This window comes from Lycium ferocissimum, unplaced genomic scaffold (assembly GCF_029784015.1).
Source record: "Lycium ferocissimum isolate CSIRO_LF1 unplaced genomic scaffold, AGI_CSIRO_Lferr_CH_V1 ctg640, whole genome shotgun sequence".
NCBI lineage: Eukaryota > Viridiplantae > Streptophyta > Magnoliopsida > Solanales > Solanaceae > Lycium > Lycium ferocissimum.
This window is the reverse complement of record NW_026726343.1, coordinates 421,608-442,370: the sequence shown is the minus strand read 5'-3', so window position 1 is coordinate 442,370 and position 20,763 is coordinate 421,608. Positions and strand designations below refer to the sequence as shown.

Genomic DNA, 20,763 nt, shown 5'->3' with positions numbered 1-20,763 from the left:
AGAAAACGCGGAGTCTTTTTCTTCACGTTGTGGGATTTCACTGGGTGGTTGTTGTTGTTGTTGTTGTATTTATACGCAAAACTGGGTGGAAAATTTTCCATCTGTTAGTGGCACTTGGCAGCTCTATTGTAGTTTTGCCAAAAATGGTGTAGACTGTAACATTAGAGGGTCAATAAGACACACGTTTGCTGGTATATCTTTTCTCTTGAAACTGGTTCAGCTGAGCTTAGTTGTAACGTCTTTTGCGGCCAAGTTACTTGTATCAACAATCTGGATTTTGGTCATTCCGAATTACTTGATGGAGGTAAGAGTTTATGTTGGGCATTGTGGTTTGAAGGAAGAAAATGGGGAAGTTCTTGTAAAGTGAAATGGAACAGGGAATACCACTAGTCTATGCACAAGTTTGACATAGAAAAAAGCCCAAATGAGTTGTAAGGTTCTGATTTCCTCTTCCCTGTGAAATTGAGCAGAGCAAAGAAAATGGAAAGTCACCTGTATTTGGCGTGCTAATGTTCTAAATTTTCTTAGCAGCATTACTTTTTTAGCTGTTAATAATTGAAGCATTTTGTATGTATTGATGTTTAGTAATTCTATAAATTGTGAGTTCCCTTTAAGACAACTAGAGACTTTTGTCGTTAAAAGTTTTACATGTCACTTTTGTACGACTCTTCTAAATTCCGATTCCCAACTTATAAGATGCAAGTATCATACAAGTTTTATAGTTATTGAATACTAGCACATTCACAACTTATTAACTACAAACATAGGAGGAGCAGGTTTTAGGTGAGCGACATAACTGGCTTCTAAATAAGCAGATAGAAAAACAATAATTAGAAAGAAACAAACACAAACTGGGAATGCTTTTCGGTTTGCTTCAGATTTTTTGGATCCTAAGAATATGTGATGTTGGGTCAGAGTTTGGTGAATCAATTGATCGCTCCTCAACGATTATAAACGTTTCACATGACGCGTACTTATACGAATAGTTGCATTCGAGATCGTGATGGCAGATACAGCTTAAAATCATCGGCTTTGATCATGCCACTAGACATTTGATTAGGAAATTTTCAAATGAGTAAGTACTTTTGACATTGGTGAGGTATCTCAATATAAAAGCATAAATTCACATTAATTATTAAACACAATTAAAGGATGAAAGCGGATTGACTTTAATTAATCACTGATTAAATTAGGGGTGGGCATTCGGGACATCAAATTTGATATGAAATTTCGGTTTGGATGTTCGATTTTCGGATTGAAGAAATCACAATTCAAATCCAATCCAAATAAGTTCAGATTGGATTGGATATTTTAAGTTCGGTTTCAGATTATTCGGTTTGGATATTTTGAATTTTTGAATTTGTCTCTTGAGACTTAAGGCAAACTTATTAGCAACGAAATTCATGTGTTAGTTCCACAGAGGTAAATCTAAATCTTAATTGCTCAGTAAAAAAAGCCTTCCAGTTCAAATTAGGATTAACAAATTCAAGTCATGTCCAACATAGTAAATCCATACAAAATAAATGCATTCTGGAAAAGTGAAAATGAACAAAATAAAATCTAAGTAGTCATATGGAAAAATAACAAAGAACTCTGCCGTGGGTGACACTAGCGTGAGTCCTTTGAGACTTGAGAAGTAAGAAAACCCTATATTATATTTGATTTAGTAGAGAATTGTATATTAGATTTAATATTTTAATGGGTAGGGCCTTAGGTACTAATCTATTGGACTTTTAGAAACTGGATAATTCGCAGAATTGCCCTTCTTTTGGGGTGGTCTTTAAATTTTGCCCCTCATATTTATGGTCTTTAAATTTTTCCCTTCACTTGGATACCTGAGGTTCTGGGTTCGAACCCCTGCTCAGACATAAAATAAAAAAATAATTTAGGCAAGCGGGGGGCTGGGGGAAGTGTATCTTTGGAGCCGATCGATCCTTAAGGAAAAAATAAAGTTATGCGGAGGGCATAACTTTCCTCAAGGCATAGTTTAGTTATGCCTTATGGGGCAAAACTTTTCCTTAAGGAACTATGCGCTACGTAAACTTTTAATTAAGATATAACAAAAAGTGTGCCCCATAAAATAAAACTTTTCCTTAAGGCATAGGCTTTTTATGTATAAAACTTTTAGTTATCTTTAAGGAAAAGTTTAATCTTTTACAGATCTTTTAGTTATGTCTTATGAGGCACGCTTTTAGTTAAGACATAACTAAAAATATGCCCCATAAGGCGGAACTTTTCGTTAAGGCATAACTAAAAGTTTGCCTTGAAAAGTAAAAATAAAAATAAAAATATATGACTCAAAGCGAAGTCTGCCCCCTCCGATATAACTTTGATTTTTCCTTAAGGACTGTATACCGAATCCGGCATATACTACCCCCAGCCCTGCCTTGCGATTTTTTTTTATGCCTGAGCGGGAGTTTGAACCCAGAACCTCAGGTATCCAAGCGAAGCGTATAAAATCACTTTCATTTCTTTTAGTATAATACCACTCAACTATTGTTATTTTTCTATGCAAAATTATACATCATTGTCCGTTACTCCCTCCGTCCCAATTTTAAATGACACTCTTTCCTTTTAAATCAATTAAAAAAAGATGGACACAATTTTAATTTTTAGTAACAATTTAAATTTTACCTTTAACAAAATAATTTCTAACTACAAAATTTCTTTGACTAATTTTACATCACCAAATTCAAAAATCTTTATTTTATCTTAAACTTTGTACAGAATCAAACACCCTCATATTAGAGCAGTACTACTACTCCCTCCATTCACTTTTACTTGTCCACTTTGAACTTTTCACGCTGTTTAAGAAATAATAAATGGAGTGTATAATTTATCAATGTACCCATATTAATTGATGTATATTTTTATTAGATTTGAAAAATAATTTGAAGTGAGTAATTAATACTATGAGTGAAATAGGGGAAAAAAATTATTTCTCTTGATATATTAAAAGTGAAAATTTATTTTTAAAATATTGGATAAATAAAAGTGAACGGAGATATTAGCTGATAACTAAAAGCACATTGTCATCCCACGTGTAATATGTGGGAAAACAATTGTGTCGATTCATTACTTGTATCAACTTGCTGTCCAAACTCCATAAAGTAACTACAAACTTGTTCCTTTCGGACAAAAATACCCTCCTCAATCTTTCTTAAAACATCGTACAAACATCTTTCATAATAGCAATCAAACTCCTTTCTCGCCGACCAAAATTTTAGGAAAAAAAAAAATCTCAATTTTTTTTTGCGGATCTCCGGCGATGGGTCGGGTCAATACGGCGGTTGACCCGTATGCGGTGGTGGCGTACCGATTACATGATGCAATAAGTTGGTGGGATGAAGTGAATGAATCAATTATTTGGCAAAACCGTATTTTTCATCTTCTTGCCATCTTATACGGCGTCGTTTCTGCTATTGCTCTTGTAATTACTATATCGCCCTTTTTTATTTCATTTATTAAGTTGAAAATTTGGTGAAAATTGGAATTATTGTCTAATTGTGATGAATATTCTAAATACTAGATTTGTCTGTTTCAGTTTGTTTGTCTTACTTTCCTTTTTTAGTATGTTTATTTCTAACTTTCCACCTAGCATGTTTAAGACTATGAGATTAAAGGGCATTTTGGTATTTTTACATATAATTAGTTTGAATTTTAGGGGTCCTTTTTTTATTTCATTTATTAAGTTGAAATTGGATGAAAATTGGAATTATTGTCTAATTGTGATGAATATTCTGAATACTGGGTTTGTTAGCTCCATAGATACATAATTTATCTGTTTCAGTTTGTTTGTCTTACTTTCCTTTTCTGGCAACTATTTAATTTCAACTTTTCACGTGACATGTTTAAGACCACAAGATTAAAGGGCATTTTGGTATATTTTACATATAATTAAGTTTGAAATTTAGGGGTTGGTTGGTAGCTGAGTTGGAGGTTTAGTTATGCAGGTATTATTAGTAATTCCCCTGTCCTCTGTCTCAATTTATGTGATACACTTTTCTTTTTAGTCTGCCCAAAATGAGTGATACATTTCCTTATTTGATAATAATTTAACTTTAAACTTTACCATTTAATGCTTGTTTGGATTGACTTATTTTAGGTGCTTTTAAGCCAAAATCACTTTTGCAGTGTTTGGGTAAGATGCAAAAGTGCTTTTTAAGCACTTGTTTTTAAGCCAAAAATAACAAAAATAAGTCAAAAGTTACTTAGAATCCCTAACTTATGGTTTTTGGCTTATAAGTCAAAAGCCATAAGCCCTTCCAAACGAGCTCTTATGCTTAATGAGATGATCAAGGCAATAAACACTGTATATGAATTCTATGCATGAAAAACTTACCTCTAAATCAGCTACCGAACTTGGTATTACTTATGGACGATTTAGTACTTGCATAACTCACCTCCAAACCAACTACCAAACGAGCCCTTTAGTGAGAACGGAATTTTAGTCTAACTGTGACGAATGTTCTGTATACTGGATTTGTTTGGATAATGCTATATAGCCTAAATTGAGCTGAATGGATGAAGATAATTTATGTTGTTGAGATGTATTGATTGATTGATGGATAATTTACTGGAATTGGATGTTGATTGGTGGTGGGATGAAGTTAACGAATCTCCTATTTGGCAAGACCGTATTTTCTATGTCCTTGCGATCCTATACGGCGTCGTTTCCGCCGTTGCTCTTGTAATTATTGCTTTTTTAATTTTTTGTTTGTTAAGTTGAAATTTGGTGAAAATTGGAATTATAATCTTAACTGTGATAAATTTTCTGAATATTGGATTTGTCTTAACTGTGAAGAATGTTCTGTTTACTATATAGCCTAAATTGAGCTGGATTGATATATGGATAATTTACTGAAATTGGATGTTGATTGTTGGTACTTGAGCTGATGGTATGTGTGTTGAGATATATGAAAATTTTGGTAATTGTTTATCGATAGCTTTTTCTATTTGAATATAATGCAATTCGAGGTATTTTTAGTCTATCGAACAAATAGTTAGACTGAGGGTTCTGTGAGTTCTATTGAAAGTGACCAATGTTGGGGTTATGTACGGATGTATTCCGCAAGAAAGAATGAAACTTGAGAGCTATTTGCAACAAAATTACAGAGAGTTTGCGGTTAATGGTAGTTGGTAGAACCTTAAACAGAGGATTACATGCTTTACATGGCAATTGAATCATTAGTTGAGATCATAAAGAGCATGTCGCGAGTACGAAGCAATTGACAATTGGTAACGTTAGTAAATATAGAATACACGCAATCTCACAGAAAGATTTCTTTTTATGAATTGTTCATTTTAAATATTCAGTTAAATAAGTTGCATCGTGCTCAGACCAATAAATAGAGCTGAGGTTGTAGTGCAAGGCAACACAAAGGATTTAAAAGCATCACATGTGTTGTTTAAAATAGTTGAAGCACATCGAAATAGTAATAACCATATTTGTTTTTTTGTGTTGGGAGAACGGGGTTGTTTTGGGGTTTTTTTTGGGTGGTGGTGGGGGGGGGGGGGGGGGGACATGAAGCTTCTGTATCCTTTAGAGGATTTATCATAGGTAGACTATTTTTACTCTAGCTGTCAATCTACTGCAATCCTCATCCTTCATTTGTTATTTGGTCTTGGAATTGGATATGCTTTGCAAAGCTCATATGGGCGGAGGCTAAGTTACTCAGGTGCGGGTGTCCCATACGGGTGCGGCTCTAGAGGTCGAATCCTTCATGATCTAAATTCTAAGATTCGGGAATACGGATCCAGGTATGGATACGGGTGCGGGGATTCGGCTAAAAATAATTGAAATATCTAAAAATAGAATTATAAAACCTAAATTATGAGATATTATGTGGAAAACATGAGGATAAAATATTGATCAAGGGGAGAATCCCGGAAGTTGATAAAAGGAAAAGGAGTGACAAAGAAATTTCAATATTCAAGGTATTCCATTTTCTTCAAGTCCATCTCAGCTTTTGTTTTGATTATATAAATCATTGGATCTGTCCGGAATTTCTCCGTTGATTTTGGTCAAAGTACCAAAAAGCAGTTGACCAGATCGGGTACGGATCCCACACCCACACCCATGCCCATACCCATGTCGTGTCGACATGGGTGCGGCACCGAAAGTGAAGAGTCCGAGTAACTTAGGGCGGAGGTAAAATGGAAACTTAATACTTGAAAAACATTCAAGCGATAAATTTGGTAATTCGTGAATTGGTATTAGGGTTCATTGATGTTTTTACTTTACCGTTACAGCTGCGCATATAGTGTACATGTTTTGTCCTAGAAAGCGGTGTAGAGTAGCTCTTCCTAGTTGCCTATAAATTGGCTTTATATATGCTGTAAAATAAAGGGGCAACTACTTATACTAAGCATGCAGTTGCCTTCCAGTTTGATATTGGAAGGCGCTACAAGTTGGTTTTATCAGTTATGCGTTTCCTTAGTTGATTTTGAGTAATGGTTGAATTTCCATGTCTACAATTCTTCTTGCTTATCTAGTAACCGTTTTAATATGTGTTTTAAAACAGATATAGTCCCTGACATCAATGCTTTAATGTATCTGTGACTCTGGATAGCTGTTTCTAACTTTGTCAATTTGCAGGTGCAATTAGTTCGGATTCAAATGAGAGTTCCCGAGTATGGATGGACCACTCAAAAAGTCTTCCATTTCCTCAATTTCCTGGTGAATGGGGGTTGGTATCTTCTTTCATGATCATTTATGTTGGAAACATACTGATGGAAAATATTACGAAGCGTTTTTCAAATTATTAGTCTGGTTATACTACTCGGAAAGAAAAGGATTTTTCCTGTACATTCACTTTGCTTTGACCTGTTGGATTTAGTACTGAAGTTGTGTTTTGTTACCTTTGGTAGTTCGCTCTCTGGTTTTTGTATTTCGGCGGGATGTTCAGAAGTTGAACCCTGAGGTTAGGCACTGACATTGGTTAGACGTCTGGTTGCCATTTTTATCTCTGGTCCCTTTCAGTTTATAACTATGTATGTTATGTTTTGGTAGATTGTCCAGCACATCTTGCTTGATATGCCAAGTCTTGCATTCTTCACAACTTTTGCGCTGCTAGTATTATTTTGGGCTGAGATATACTATCAGGTTTGCGTGTGTTCTCTCAACTCAATGTTTTGCAAATTGTGTCACTTCTCAAGGCTAATATATCTGTTTTTCCTGTTGCAGGCACGTGCCGTATCTACTGATGCTCTTAGGCCCAGTTTCTTCACAATTAATGGAGTGGTTTATGCTATTCAGGTAGATATTTTCTTACAGAAAAATATGATTTTCTACGAACGACACCCAATCTTCTATGCTAATAGGGAACTAATGGGTGCATAAAAAAGAAATAAGGGATAAGAGGCTATTCCTCATGTGGACAAAATCCTTCCAGATACCATCAAAAGCTCTCCTATTTCTCTTTCCAAATGGTCCACATAAGTGCTATCAGTTGACTTGAATTACTATCCACCCAGTACAAGCTCAAAAAGTCAATTCATGTTGCTCTTGGATAGGTCACACATGTCCGACCCTCCCCCCACCCACCAACACCAAATGCACCCATCCCAAAGTAAAAAGGAATGAAGCACCGGTAATCATACAAATTCGCCATAGAGAGGATCTGTTGAATTTCAAGTATTCAATTTCACTAGACTTACTTCACATTTAGAATTGCACAGAAAAGACTATTTATCTCAGAGAGGTCTGAGGGAAATTCTGGGAAAACGTTAATGACTGCTAGCTTATTGAAAAAAAAAAAAAAAAAAATGAGAGAGTACATTATCAAATTAATCAGTTGGACATTCAAGAGATAAAAACTCTTTAATTCATCAGAGGTACTTCTATTAGAAGAAAAGTAACATGGTTACAGTAATTTCAACAAAAATGATCTTCAGGCCTTAGCGTACTGGTTTCAAATGAAATTACATGACCCAGATGGATTCTATGTTTGAAGATGCTTTATCAAGAAGAGATACTGTGTTTGGTGAATTGCTGATTGCCAGAGTCAGACATTACAGAAGCTTATGTGTTTTTATAAACTTTTACATGAACCGTATCTGAGAAAATGATTACTATTTTCATGGTTATATATGCTTTTTGGATGTTCATTGTATGATTTATTCTTTTCTTATTAAATTGTCCAGATTATGTTGTGGCTGATAATATGGTGGAGACCTATTCCAGTACTTGTCATCTTATCTAAGGTGTTCTTTGCAGGTCTGTGTTTAGTTTTAACTTATTTGAAGTATATTTTCTATTTCATAGATACGTTGCAATCAACTGCACTGACACATTTTCTTTTGTACTTTCATTATTTTGCAGTTGTATCTCTCTTTGCAGCCTTGGGGTTTCTTCTTTATGGAGGAAGGTAAGATTTAATTTCTGTTACCGGTGATCCAATCTAACCTGATTTTTCTTCTAATTTCTTCTGTTCGTGTATTTCATCAATCAACAGCATTAACGTATATTATCTTCTATTTTTTTCTTTTTTGGTTTTTATGTCTCTGTAAATGTCTAAAACTTTTACTTCTCTTATTCATCTACTTGTAACTAGATCTGTTCGAACAAAATCTCCTGCATTATAGTTTTGAAATGTATAATTTGAAACCTGATTAGGTCCTGATTAGATATTGATATGAGTTCACTCCCTGAATGCTACCTAAAATGGGTTCCATATGTTCGTTTAGCTTGTCCATCGCTGTACATGCACACTTGAATGTACTTTGAGGTGGAAAAAAAGTTAATTGGATAATTCATGGTGTCATTACCTACTTGCAGGCTTTTCCTTATGTTACAGCGTTTCCCTGTAGAATCAAAGGGCAGACAGAAGAAGCTACAGGAGGTATGGTACTGTGTATGTTATTATCAGTTGTCTCGTTCTTCTTGTTTTATGTTATTTAACTGCTTCTATATTTTGTGATCTGCAGGTTGGCTATGTGACAACAATATGCTTTTCATGCTTCCTCATTAGATGCATTATGGTAAGATCATATTTCTCGTGAATAAACTAGTTTTAGCTAAAACCATACCACAAAAGGCCATGGAAAGGAGGCAATACATGTTGTGATGTGTGATTGGCCTCTGTGTATTCTTACTAGATGGTATCTTTATATTGTGAATGTTGTTGTAAATTAGTCTTAGTTTATACTTCCAGGATTTCAGCTGAAGTTTTTTTAAAGAGGGTAAAAAATTAACTATGTTCTACCCATCTTACTCTTATTTCTCTTATCATGTGCATCACAGATGTGTTTCAATGCATTTGATAAAGCTGCGGATCTTGATGTTTTGAACCATCCAATTTTGAATTTTGTGTACTATCTGGTAAGTTCTTACAGCACTGAAATAGTATTACTTTTGTCATGCATATTGTTCTCTGTGTTCCAGTGAAGAAAATTAGTGTTTGCAGTTAACAACCTGTGTAAGAGACAACCTCCAAATCATAACTTAATTGGATAGTAAACGATATGATATACCAGCTTGTGGCATGCTACACGCTCTTTTCATGTACAGGTTATTGGTTGTGCCATGATACTTATATCTGGATTCTCTTCGTTGATGTTTCCTTAATTGAGAATTGGCTCCAATTTAAAGCATCTTGGTGAAACAATCGGTGTAGGAGGATTGAGTATTGTATTGAATCGAAAGTCATAGTTGTGTGTCTTGTGTCCGACCTTAGGTGCAGGATGTAAATTTAAAACCGTGAGTGTTTGAGCTGCGGTCTTTCGGCCTTTGTTTACATTGTTAATGCACAGAAAGAATGGCTTACTTAATGCACGGAAAGAATGGCTTACTGTTTATATGTTTTGAGGATGATTAAACTTCTGTCAACTCTTTGCAGTTGGTAGAGATTCTACCTTCTTCTCTTGTCCTTTTCATTTTGAGGAAGTTGCCTCCGAAACGAGGGATCACACAATACCACCCTATTCGCTGATACAACAGTGTGCATCTAATTTGAAATGAAGCTTTGGGATAGAAATCAAGCTCTGGGATCAGGTACCAGATGAGTTGGCTTTTATGATACTTGTCTTACCTGGAAGTGATAGAAGCAAAGACCATTTAAGAGATTATCTTGTACATGGAGAGTACGGTTCATCGGAGACTCCAAGGAAAAATAGGTTCTTTGCAGATTTTAGTTATGTTTGTAAGCTAATAGTCTTGAAACAAGAGTTGTGGAACATGCTGTGATTTGTAGTGTAATTATCTTCATCCTTGTATGTTTCAGATTTTAATTGATTATTCTTTCCCCCCATATTTCAAGTGTGTTTCGTAGTGTATTCCATAATACACTTATCTCAATCTTGGATCGGTTTCTATGCGACTCCCAAACTGTTGGGTAGAGGCGCAGGCAAGATTTTCATCTAAGGGTTCATCATCTATTATATTATTATATACTTAGAGAGTAAAAAAATTTGATGTTGTATTTACAACGTGATTTTCGGGCCAAGGAGGTCTAGATGAACCCCTTTCCACCCCTCTAGCTCCGTCCCAGCCGTTGGGTGGTTACTGACAAGACATCTAAGGTCATAGGAAGAGCAAAATATTATACTTCAATGGTGTTTCAAGGTATATGATGATGTTTTTTATAGATACATATTACTAGGTGGATCTTTATGGATTGTACCTGGACATAACGTGAGCGAACTTTTCGAGAACTTCCTCTGCTTCATGCTCAGTTTGTGGATTCTCAATGGTAAAGATGATTGATTGTCTTCTCCAGGAAGATGAATGGTAAGGCACATATTTATCTCTCGTTTCGTGAAGAGGACTGGTTGGTGCACTTGCAATTCAGTATTTCTAGCAACCTTTCTCTTTGACTTTTCCAAGTGTGGAGAATTTATTATGAAAGTAATAAATCTTCGGGAGGGTATGGATGGAAAATTGGCAAATTATATTTGGGACCTTAGCTAGAAGGTACATTGTGCACAGTGTGAAGATACCCATATACACAGGAGGTAGAATATTATGTGAGCATTGCCTTTCTTTTCTTAGTTTTTTGTAGTAGCAACCTCCCCTATTTCAAGTTTTCTTTTATTTCAGTTCCTTTTTCCTTGTTCTCGCAGTTGTTCAATATTGGAATTAATAGAATTTGTCTTTCTTATTCAGTAAATATGTATTCATTGTCTTGGTGCTTTCATTGCTCGTACTTCATGGCATATCTTTCTTTTGCAACGGTGTTTTTAGATTATTTCAGCGATATTCAAATTATCACTTTAGTGTTTTATGGTTTTAAGTCCCAAATTCTTAATTTCATGTTGTAGGTGTAATAATCAATAACTAATCAAGATTTATATTCAAGTTAGTGTCATTATCACTTATCAATTTGCATATAAACTCGTCCAAAACCACCTAAGGTGGAGCTCAAAAAATCTAAAAAGGGTGAAAATAGTGGCTAAAATTCCGAAAATAAACTTTTTCATACTACACCCCTTTATAGTATATGCGACACCCTTGTGAACATAACCAAAGTGGTATCGCAATTGCATTAGCAGTGTTTTAAAATTCAAAAACAAGCTGAAACATCCTTAGGCTTCTTAAATTCTAATTCAAATCATGTCAACAAGCTCCAAACATAAAAACAACCTATCTAAGGCCTCAAAACATAACATGGAATGCTAAAACTCAGAAAGGGAGATTGGATTGTTAAGGTGTATATTTACTCTTATTCATTTGTACACGCTTCTACAGTCAAATCTCTCTATAATTGTCATTCGTTATAACAACATTTCACTATAACGACCTGATTTTCTTCGGAATCGATTTTTCATGTTATATTTTACTTCTCTATAACAGCATTCTACCTATAATAACACAGACATTCATTATAATGGCATACTCTTTGTAAAATTACCTCTCTATTATAACCATATTCAGCTATCGTGTAATAAAAGTCATTTTATCAAGCATTTGATTGATGAATATGAGTGCAGTGGGAGCCACCCATTATCTAATGATAACAAGTTCAACTTACGACAAGCAATTAACACTCTTGTGGAAGCATGGAATGATGTTAAGACCTCTAGCATTCTCCATCTTCACCCTACTACACCCAACTCCCCCACCTCCACCGGTGTGATTTACGTAATTGTAAATAACCAATTAGGTTTACAACAAAATCTAGAAATCGATCACTGATCTAATTTGAGTACTTCTGCAAGATAAACCTCAACAGAAAACTGAAGAGAGTCAAATAGACTTTTTCTTCGTATACCTTATTTACCTCGACAAGCACAACACAAAAAGGGTAGTCTTTTTTTCCTGTATTCAACCAAGAAAAATCTCCACCCACCACCCTCACCCTACCTCCACAACCACCCCCACTCTTCACCCTACCCCCATCACCCACCACTCTCTCCCTCCGCCCCCACCTACTTCTCAAAACTCCTGCACTAAATGCGACGATCCTAACCTCCCCACCCACCCCATCTACCTACCCAACCACTAGAAGTTGCACTTCGAATTCAATAACCTCATAGTGTTTTGCTTTGGATATATGCAAATACTCTTAAAATGACTTTTTTTTTATTTGTGTACCAAACAAAAGAAAATGAGTAGACAAATCACATATTTTCTGTCATACAAAACACGCCCTTAAACTCCCTCTCATTTTCATCCCTTTTCTCTTATTTCTTTCCAACAATAATAACATACCCAATATAATCTCATTAAGTGGCGTTACTCCTCCTTTGACCTGTAGAGAAGTTGTTTTCGACAAATCCTGACGCTTAGATGTGAAAAAACATCACCACTAATAAAATATAACTAAATCTTCATATACATTTCCGCCTAAAAACAAGTACCACTCCCCTCTCTACTCTCTCTCTCTCTCTCTCAGACAAACAATTTCCTGCGAAATTCTCATTTCCTTAATGGCAGAACCCAAATTAGAATTAAATTCCCAACCAAACCCTAATTCCTTAATCATCTCAGCACCGCCGTCAACTCCGCCGGACTCACCGCCGGCGACGGCAACCACCGGCGGAGTATTCGGTTCATCTCTATGGCTCCGGCAACGGCCAAAAATAAGAGTAACAACTGAATTTGACAGTGATAGTGCTGTATTTTTCCACAGAATATCATGTAAAGTGCTTGATAGTTTAGCCAAATTGAAGTTTTCGTTTCAGAATAATGGTAAAGGAGAGTTATCTGATCCTCAATTAGCGTTAACTTCAAAGTATTTGTCACTTCATTATGATGTTGAAGAGAAGAATGCGCTTGTTAATGCTTCCTTTGATGTTGCACCTGGTTTGCAGTTTAAAGCTGTACATGAAGTAAAGGTATGAACTTTACTGCTCTATGTAATGCTTTATTTGGATATAGAATTTTGAATTTTATGCAGCTTGACCTTTATTTGGTTAATTATATACATACTCCATTCAAAACAACTGATTGGTTTAGGGTACAACGATGTTTTCTATGGAAAATGTTTTTCGGGAAAATAAGTGGTTTCTTACTTATTTATTTATTTTCTTGTGTTCGGTACGTAAGCAAAAAATATTATCCTAAAAGCATTTGTATATAATCTAGACAAATACTATGAAGGGTGGCTTGGTGGGGTGGGGGTGGGTGGGAGTGGGAGTGGGAGTGGGAGTGGGGTGGTTTTCAGTTTAAGGCTGTTCATGAAGTAAAGGTGTCAACTTTACTGCTTTATCTACTGATATTCGGCTAAGATAGTCTATATTTTAAGTACATCATCTCCTCATATCTCGATTATAGTTGTATGGTTTATTTGTTATTGAGATGTTTTGAGCTTATTACGTGTTTATTTGTTAGAAATAAATTTTGCAATCTTTATAACTAAAAAATTGTTCGTACTTATTTTCTTAGTGATATTGAATAGTTATAGTTAAGTCTTAGTTCTATCTAGGATTCGACTGCGAAGAAGCTAAACACTTGTCATGTTTAGCTTCTCCAGAGTCAGTTTGACTAATCGTCGGAGCTAAATTGTATTAGGTTAACTCAATAGCTTAAGATAAATTTGTATAGTTGAAAACTACATGAAAAGTACTATAAGTTACAACTTTTCTCATATCAATTTGGTGAAAAAATACATCTTAAAATGTTGGTCAAACCTTCAATGTTCATACAGTTTGAATCTCGGAAAGCGAAAAGTATCACATAAATTGGGACGGGGGAGTAACACTTTTTGTGGGTTCTGAGTAAGGTGTTTGTATTTTGATATGGAGTTTTGAATTTTTTGCAGCTTGACCTTTAATTTGGTTAATCTTATACTCCATTTTAAAAAATAGACACCTTGACCTCAACTGGCAACTAAACACTCCAACTTTGAGAATGCACATTTAGACACCTCAACTTGTTGCCATTGTGTCTCGTGGACCCCCAACGAGCGGACGTGGCACATGAATTTTGGAGGTGTCTAGATGATCATTTCGTAAGTTGCGAGTGTTCAACCGACACCAGAGGCCAAGTTTAAGTGTCTATCTATGTATTATGCCAATATAATATAAGTCATGATTTTTTATAGTTAAATTTTTTTGGGAAACGTTTCATAAATGATAATCAAAGAGCACACTGATCTTAGATGGTATCAAGCTCCTTAATTGGTTTCTGGTTTTCACTTCAATGCTGCTCATGATGTGAACTTTACTGCTTTTTGTAACGCTTGTTCTGGCTACTGGAGGGGGTGTCTATATTTGGATGTGTAGTGTTGTATTCAATGTAGTTGGACCTTTATTTGTCTAATTTTATACTCTCTCTGTTCCAAACGAATGACGGTGTTGGGGTATCGGCAGATTTGTATATACATATATCTACATGAGGTATTTCATTCTTCCATATATATAAGCTCCACCTATGAAAATATCATCATCTATATCCAAAAGTCAAACTACCTAGTTCCATGTGAAATTTGGATTTCAATTCCCTATAATTTTTAAATTTAAGATACAATGAGGATTTCGGGTTAATTTTATATCAATTTCTTAACATTTTTAACTATAAGATACATATATGAAAATTACCTAAAAAGTAATTGAAGTCATAATTTATTATATTTTTAAAATATGTAGGAAATGTTTCAAAAAATCAGAGTAAAATAAAACCTCCTCAAACAGTATTAGTGTCATATAAATGGCCCCCAGGGATCAGCTCAATTGGGACAAAGGTTGAGGGACTTCCGTCTTAGGTCACATGTTTGAGCCCTGTGCCAAGCAAACTAAGTCCATTATTTAAGTGGAAAAGGGTAGAGGGGTTGGCTCCAAACAGATATCTCCGTTATAAAGAGGAGGGGTTTGGGGGGGGGGGGGGAATAGATGGAGTACGTCTGTTTCGGCTTCTAGATTTGTGTATGAAATGTCAGGCGGGAGACTAAGCCAAACATCCCCCACTTGCACTAAGAAAGGACCACTGGGACCAAATCTGTGTTGTCTTGTCCTATTCCCATTTATCATCTGGTGCAAGCTTTGGACAGTATGGAAACTTTGTGTCTTGATTATCTTATTTCTTGTGCAACTCCACATTGTTATTTAGGAAAGTGACTTTGAAAAATAACTTGATGGATGGAGAATGGAGGTACTATCCCACTTATCCTTTGAAAAACTAATATGTCCTCTGTGCTATATGTCATTCTTCCATTTTGGGATATTCCAAAATGTTTGATGACATTCGCTAGTAAAGTTACTCCATAACTTTCACGAATTCAAATACATCTAAACATTAAAATTTTAAAATCTGATGTAATGTGATGTTTTCTCTAATAAAGTAACTTTCAACCATTACTTTAACACTATCTTCCCCTTCCACCAATTCAATATATAAGGTAAATTCATAACTTGAACTCCTAATCCAGTCTAACACCATCATACAAAATAGGTGGAAGGAGTAGACATCTTGGCACTTATTAAGATACACATGCTTTCTTTCCTATCTTTTATGTGCCATTCTGTTGTGAGCCTAACTTGTGCTGAAGTATTAGCAAGTTATTGTCCGCCAATGTTGCAGGATCATAACCAAACTCTTAGTTTTCTACAAATGCATGTGACACTTTTGACTCCTTTATGTGATGTTTCAGTCTCCGCATTCCTATCTAGTATGTAATATGCTTGTTTCTGTTTACATGCTTTATGTGCACTATACCACTCCTAACTCACACTTCTTTTGGTCATACTAGTCACAACAAGGAGAACTGTCAATGGTAGCTGATCTGGCAGGTCCAGCTTACAAGTTTGAGTTATCTTCTGCCGTTCCATCAGTAGGCCTGGTATGACTTTAGTACAGTATCTAATTTGAACTTGAGGCTATCTTTGAGAAAAATTACTGTCGAAGATATTATCAACACACTGTAGTTTTATAGCATTGACTATGGTTCTTGGTTTACCTTTGAGAAGATTAGGTGGAATGTAATACAAAGCTTACAGTACTTGCGGCTTCTTTTATCATATTTCTAAGCTCGTGTCTGAACATATTGATCGACACTTCATTACTGATAGATATAGGATTGTATATTCTTGTGCAGTTGTGCTATACAATAAAATCTTGCTTCCTGCTGGGGCTGTGAGGAGAAAGCTTAGATTTTAGAATGCTATAAGTATCTTATGTTTGACAATGACTGTGGCATCTGAGTGTGGCTCTATCTGTGCTTTATCTAACATTTTTGTCTCATTCATTCTTTACTCATCTTACTGCAGCCAAGAGCAACCCTCAAATTTCCTCTGGGTGAAGTTTCACTAGAGGAGAAAGAGGAGGAGGAGGAGGAGCAAGCAAAGAGAATACTCTCCGTGAATGGAATCCTCAAAGGCCAGATCCTGAATGGAGTTTGTACTGCAAAATACAGGGATGAAGCTTTGGATCTGAGATACTGCTTTAAGGTAGTTTTTCTTTTACTATTTGTTCATATTGTTTTGACCCAACTTTTATTGGATTGCAGATGTCCAGTCCTTTATGCTTTTCTTGAGCTCTTTCTTGGCTGTTAAGCGGTTGGTCACTGTTTTATATCATTTGATATTTGACTGTACACCCCACGAAATGCACTCTCTCTCTCTCTCTCTCTCTCTCTCTCTCTGTGATACACATAAGGTGGCCTATTGCTCTTGAAAGGAGATGACGTGAAGCATATTTCTCTCTCTCTCTCTCTCTCTGTCTGTCTTTTGGCGGGAGAACAGTGTTCTAGTTTCAAGCACCTTATCTTCTCCCTCTTCTACTTAGCAATATTATTATTATCATCATCATCATCTTATCATTATCTTATTATTCAATCTTATTACTACTGTTGTTTCTATTACTTTGGCTATGTTTACTATTTTTGTTGTCAATACTTTTCTTTTCTTCGATATATCCATCTTTGCTTTTTACTCTTATATTTCTCAAATCTGTTTTGAAAAAAGCTTTTCTCGAGCCGAGGGTCTATCAGAAACAGCCTCTCTACCCCGCAAAGGTAGGGTAAGGTCTGCGTACACCCCACCCTGCCTAGACCCTACGTCTGGGATCACACTAGGTATGTTGTTGTTGTTGTTGAACATGTGAATTGAAGCAAGTTCAGTAAAACAATGTGTAACAAGGCTAAATTTGTCTTATGTTTTAGTGGCTTGTGAAGGATTTGTTTCATGTTTCACTTTAATGTGATTGCCCTTTTTAGTATTTATAACTTATGGGTTTAAAAGAAAAAAACCAGAGTAGATTATAGGGTGAAAAGAGAATTTTAACAGATGCCTAGAGTGGCAAAGCAATCTTTTGGATTCCCATCGTCACACATCTGTCTGAAATAGCAATATTTGCTACTGAAACTTATGCTGTAATTCGATCAAGTGCTTTATTTATGTATTTTTCTGAATGTTTTTCCTTTGCACTCTCTTTGAATAGGTCTGCACATTCATTTTGATTTGATTCAGCCCCTCAGTGCTTCTGTCTCCGTGTATCTAAAATGCACACCAAAATTGATTACCTTAAAGACTTGCAGCATCTAATTCCATAATTTATATGGTTAGGAAGTTTCTATCTGCATTTGAATATCTATCTGGAGTTCACCATTCTTATGTTTCAGGATGAGCAAATGACATTCATTCCTAGCATTTCCTTGCCTTCAAATGCAATGTCATTTGCATTCAAGCGTCGATTCGGTCCTTCAGACAAGTTGAGGTGATGTTCGTCCTCTATCTCCATTTGTCCTCAATGTTTGTGTGGTAGATTATGATTTTCCTATGCATAGGCATATCATATCTAACATATAGTAATTTATTCTTACTTACAAAAAATGTACTATATGTTACATGTCACTGTTTGATTAGAAATTGTATAGTGAGATTATGCTGCCGGATTTTAGATACTGAATCTTTCATTTCCTGAATATATCAAAAGTGTGGGAACTGCTTTTATACCGCCTGACCGATCGAGCGCCCTATGGAAATAATATGGAAATTATAGCTCCAAGTATACCTCTTGTATACGGTCAAGTTAGTCTTGTTATTATCAATGAAATCTTTTACTTGATAAAAAAATTAGGGAAAGTATAGCTCCCAGTTCAAAAGTTCCTCTCATGATTACAACTGTAGATCGTTGAATGTATCAGACCTTTTATAAATTCATGGATATGCAACATTACCCATCGATTTCCATAAGTTTTTTGTATTCATGAACTTGATTATTTTAACTGCTAATACATTTTCAGAAAAGTTAAATGGGGGCTCTTCTATTGATATCTTTTATTTTGGGGTTCAGCTACTGGTATAATTTGGACACGAATTACTGGAGCACAGTCTATAAACACAATATCGGAAATGACTTCAAGTTCAAAGCTGGTTATGATTCGGAAGTGCGACTTGGATGGGCATCTCTATGGGTAAGTTCTGTTTACAACCCTTTCATAGCAAATGAGAACACATTGCTTTTTAAGCTTTAATGGCTATGCTGCTTTAATTTGCTTTAGTAGTTATCTTCAAGTTCATTGATAGCCCTTATCAAAAAAGTTCATTGATAGCTATGGCGTGTTCCTTTCATTTCTTCAAATTAGTTCCTTCTTAAACAATTGAAATTTTACTTGCTTTTTTAATAAGAGTGTTCTCTTAATATCTAGAGGGCGATTAACCTGAACACTATGCCAATAATTAAAGGTAGAAACAATAAAACAGAAGGTCTATTTCTCTCTATGCGAACAAAACCCACAGTAAAAAGATCCACCTTCTTCAGATGGGTGTACACCTGTGTATCTAATCAGTTTCTCTTGATACCCCTTCCTTTGTATCTCATGAATAGTGGCGGAGACACAGCCCAGCAAGGGTGTTCAACCGAACAACCTTCGCCGAAAAATTATACCATGTAGACATGTTAATTATTACGTATTACAGACACATATTACATATTGAACACCCTTAATATATAGATTATATGAATTTGAACACCCTTGACAAAATTCCTAGCTTCATGAATATCTATTGGAACAGATTCTTTTTCCTCCAATAAGATTATTGCAGTGGGTGCTGCCATTCAATTAACAGGGATTACGGCTTAGGTTAAGAATTATGCCAAACTTTAACTACCAAAATATTCCTAACGACTTAGCAAGTTTTCATTATACGCTCGGCTTAGATATATAAAAGAATGGATAGCTGTAGGATCCTTTCCACAGAGTGAAATGTGAGAACTATATCACATTGTTATATGTTAGTAAAAGCTTTTCTACTTTATGAGATTTTCAGGTCGGAAGGTCCTATCTGTTCTCTTTTTGTCTCATGTGATTCTTTTTTGTTTCATCTTATTTGATGGAACTTGATAACCTTTCTTTCTGTTGTCTTTTTCACGTACTCTGGCCGCTACACGTTTGTCAAGATACTGAATGCTTTAGCTTATTATCAAGTTCCGGATACGGTTACATCCATTTGACATATTGACCCTGATGACAGGAAATAAAGGAGACGGTGCAAATCGCTAACAATGTTGTGCAATAATCTTATAGTATACAGATGCTTATTTATTTAATGATAATTGCATGCAGAACAAAATGGAAAGAATCATATATGAAATTGTGCATTGTGCAAATTGCTTATCCTGGAAGGAGTGTGCGTATATGATGAATCATGATATCATTCCAATATGTAACTAATCAAAAATAAAAAAGGAAAAAACTACTAAATTCTGATGTTTTAATGACTGTCTACTCCTGCATCATTTTCTTTGAAATCGAAGTCTAGCATCATGTTCTTCTGTTTGTCTAGGTTGGACAGGAAGATGGAAAAGCAAAGACAGCTCCAATGAAGATGAAAGTACAATTTATGCTTCAAGTACCTCAAGACGACATTTCATCATCAGCCTTGATGTTCCGTGCGAAGAAGAGGTGGGATATATGAACTATGATGATATACTAAGACACTCTCTTACCCATGCTGTACGAGATAGTTGTTTACAGTGGAAATATGGATGTTCCGCGCCTAAAATGTTTTAGATTTCTTAAAATCTGATCCCTTGCCTACCAAATTCATTTGTGTTGTTACTTTCATATATGCCAGTGAAAGCTTAAAAACAACTTTTAGATCAATCATGCTGCAACCAATAAACCACGATCTTTCAGTTGAATGAGAAACGTGGTTTTGGTAAATTTTCCGTCATATTTTTCTCTTAAGTCAATATTGGCACAAATTTGACTCTGTTTCAAGCTACTGTAATTTGGGTAATCATAACGTGTTCTGACACGAAAAAGACTGATTACTCTTGAGTCTTGAGTTATCTTTTATTACTCTGATATTGTTGTTGTACGTACGTGGTCTTTGCAAAAAACAGAAGATTGTCTTTTAGCCTAGTCTCTTAAGTGCATAACA

The 20,763-nt window shown here is 35.4% G+C and overlaps 2 protein-coding genes across 2 annotated transcripts; both read left to right on the top strand.

Moving 5' to 3' along the window:
• Nucleotides 1-3,101: 3,101 nt before the first annotated feature.
• LOC132045272 (tobamovirus multiplication protein 3-like) lies at nt 3,102-10,250 on the top strand. Its single transcript, XM_059435826.1, has 11 exons — nt 3,102-3,430; nt 6,599-6,689; nt 6,871-6,923; nt 7,013-7,105; nt 7,187-7,258; nt 8,146-8,218; nt 8,324-8,369; nt 8,780-8,843; nt 8,929-8,982; nt 9,245-9,322; nt 9,840-10,250. Exons 1-11 carry the CDS (start codon nt 3,269-3,271, stop codon nt 9,930-9,932), a joined length of 879 nt encoding a protein of 292 aa, XP_059291809.1. The 5' UTR covers nt 3,102-3,268; the 3' UTR covers nt 9,933-10,250.
• Nucleotides 10,251-12,774: 2,524 nt separating this feature from the next.
• Nucleotides 12,775-20,553, top strand: LOC132045273 (outer envelope pore protein 37, chloroplastic). The gene is made up of 6 exons (XM_059435827.1): nt 12,775-13,275; nt 16,128-16,217; nt 16,645-16,824; nt 17,997-18,091; nt 18,671-18,791; nt 20,164-20,553. The coding sequence occupies exons 1-6, from the start codon at nt 12,868-12,870 to the stop codon at nt 20,293-20,295; spliced, it is 1,026 nt and encodes a 341-aa protein (XP_059291810.1). The 5' UTR covers nt 12,775-12,867; the 3' UTR covers nt 20,296-20,553.
• The last annotated feature ends 210 nt before the right edge of the window (nt 20,554-20,763 follow it).

Coding starts and splice junctions, on each gene's coding strand:
- LOC132045272 (XM_059435826.1), top strand. CDS start 3,269: ATGGGTCGGGTCAATACGGCGGTTGACCCGTATGCGGTGGTGGCGTAC. Junction 8,844..8,928: donor GACAGAAGAAGCTACAGGAG/GTATGGTACTGT, acceptor TGTGATCTGCAG/GTTGGCTATGTGACAACAAT. Junction 9,323..9,839: donor TGAATTTTGTGTACTATCTG/GTAAGTTCTTAC, acceptor AACTCTTTGCAG/TTGGTAGAGATTCTACCTTC.
- LOC132045273 (XM_059435827.1), top strand. CDS start 12,868: ATGGCAGAACCCAAATTAGAATTAAATTCCCAACCAAACCCTAATTCC. Junction 16,825..17,996: donor ATCTGAGATACTGCTTTAAG/GTAGTTTTTCTT, acceptor CTTATGTTTCAG/GATGAGCAAATGACATTCAT. Junction 18,792..20,163: donor TTGGATGGGCATCTCTATGG/GTAAGTTCTGTT, acceptor CTGTTTGTCTAG/GTTGGACAGGAAGATGGAAA.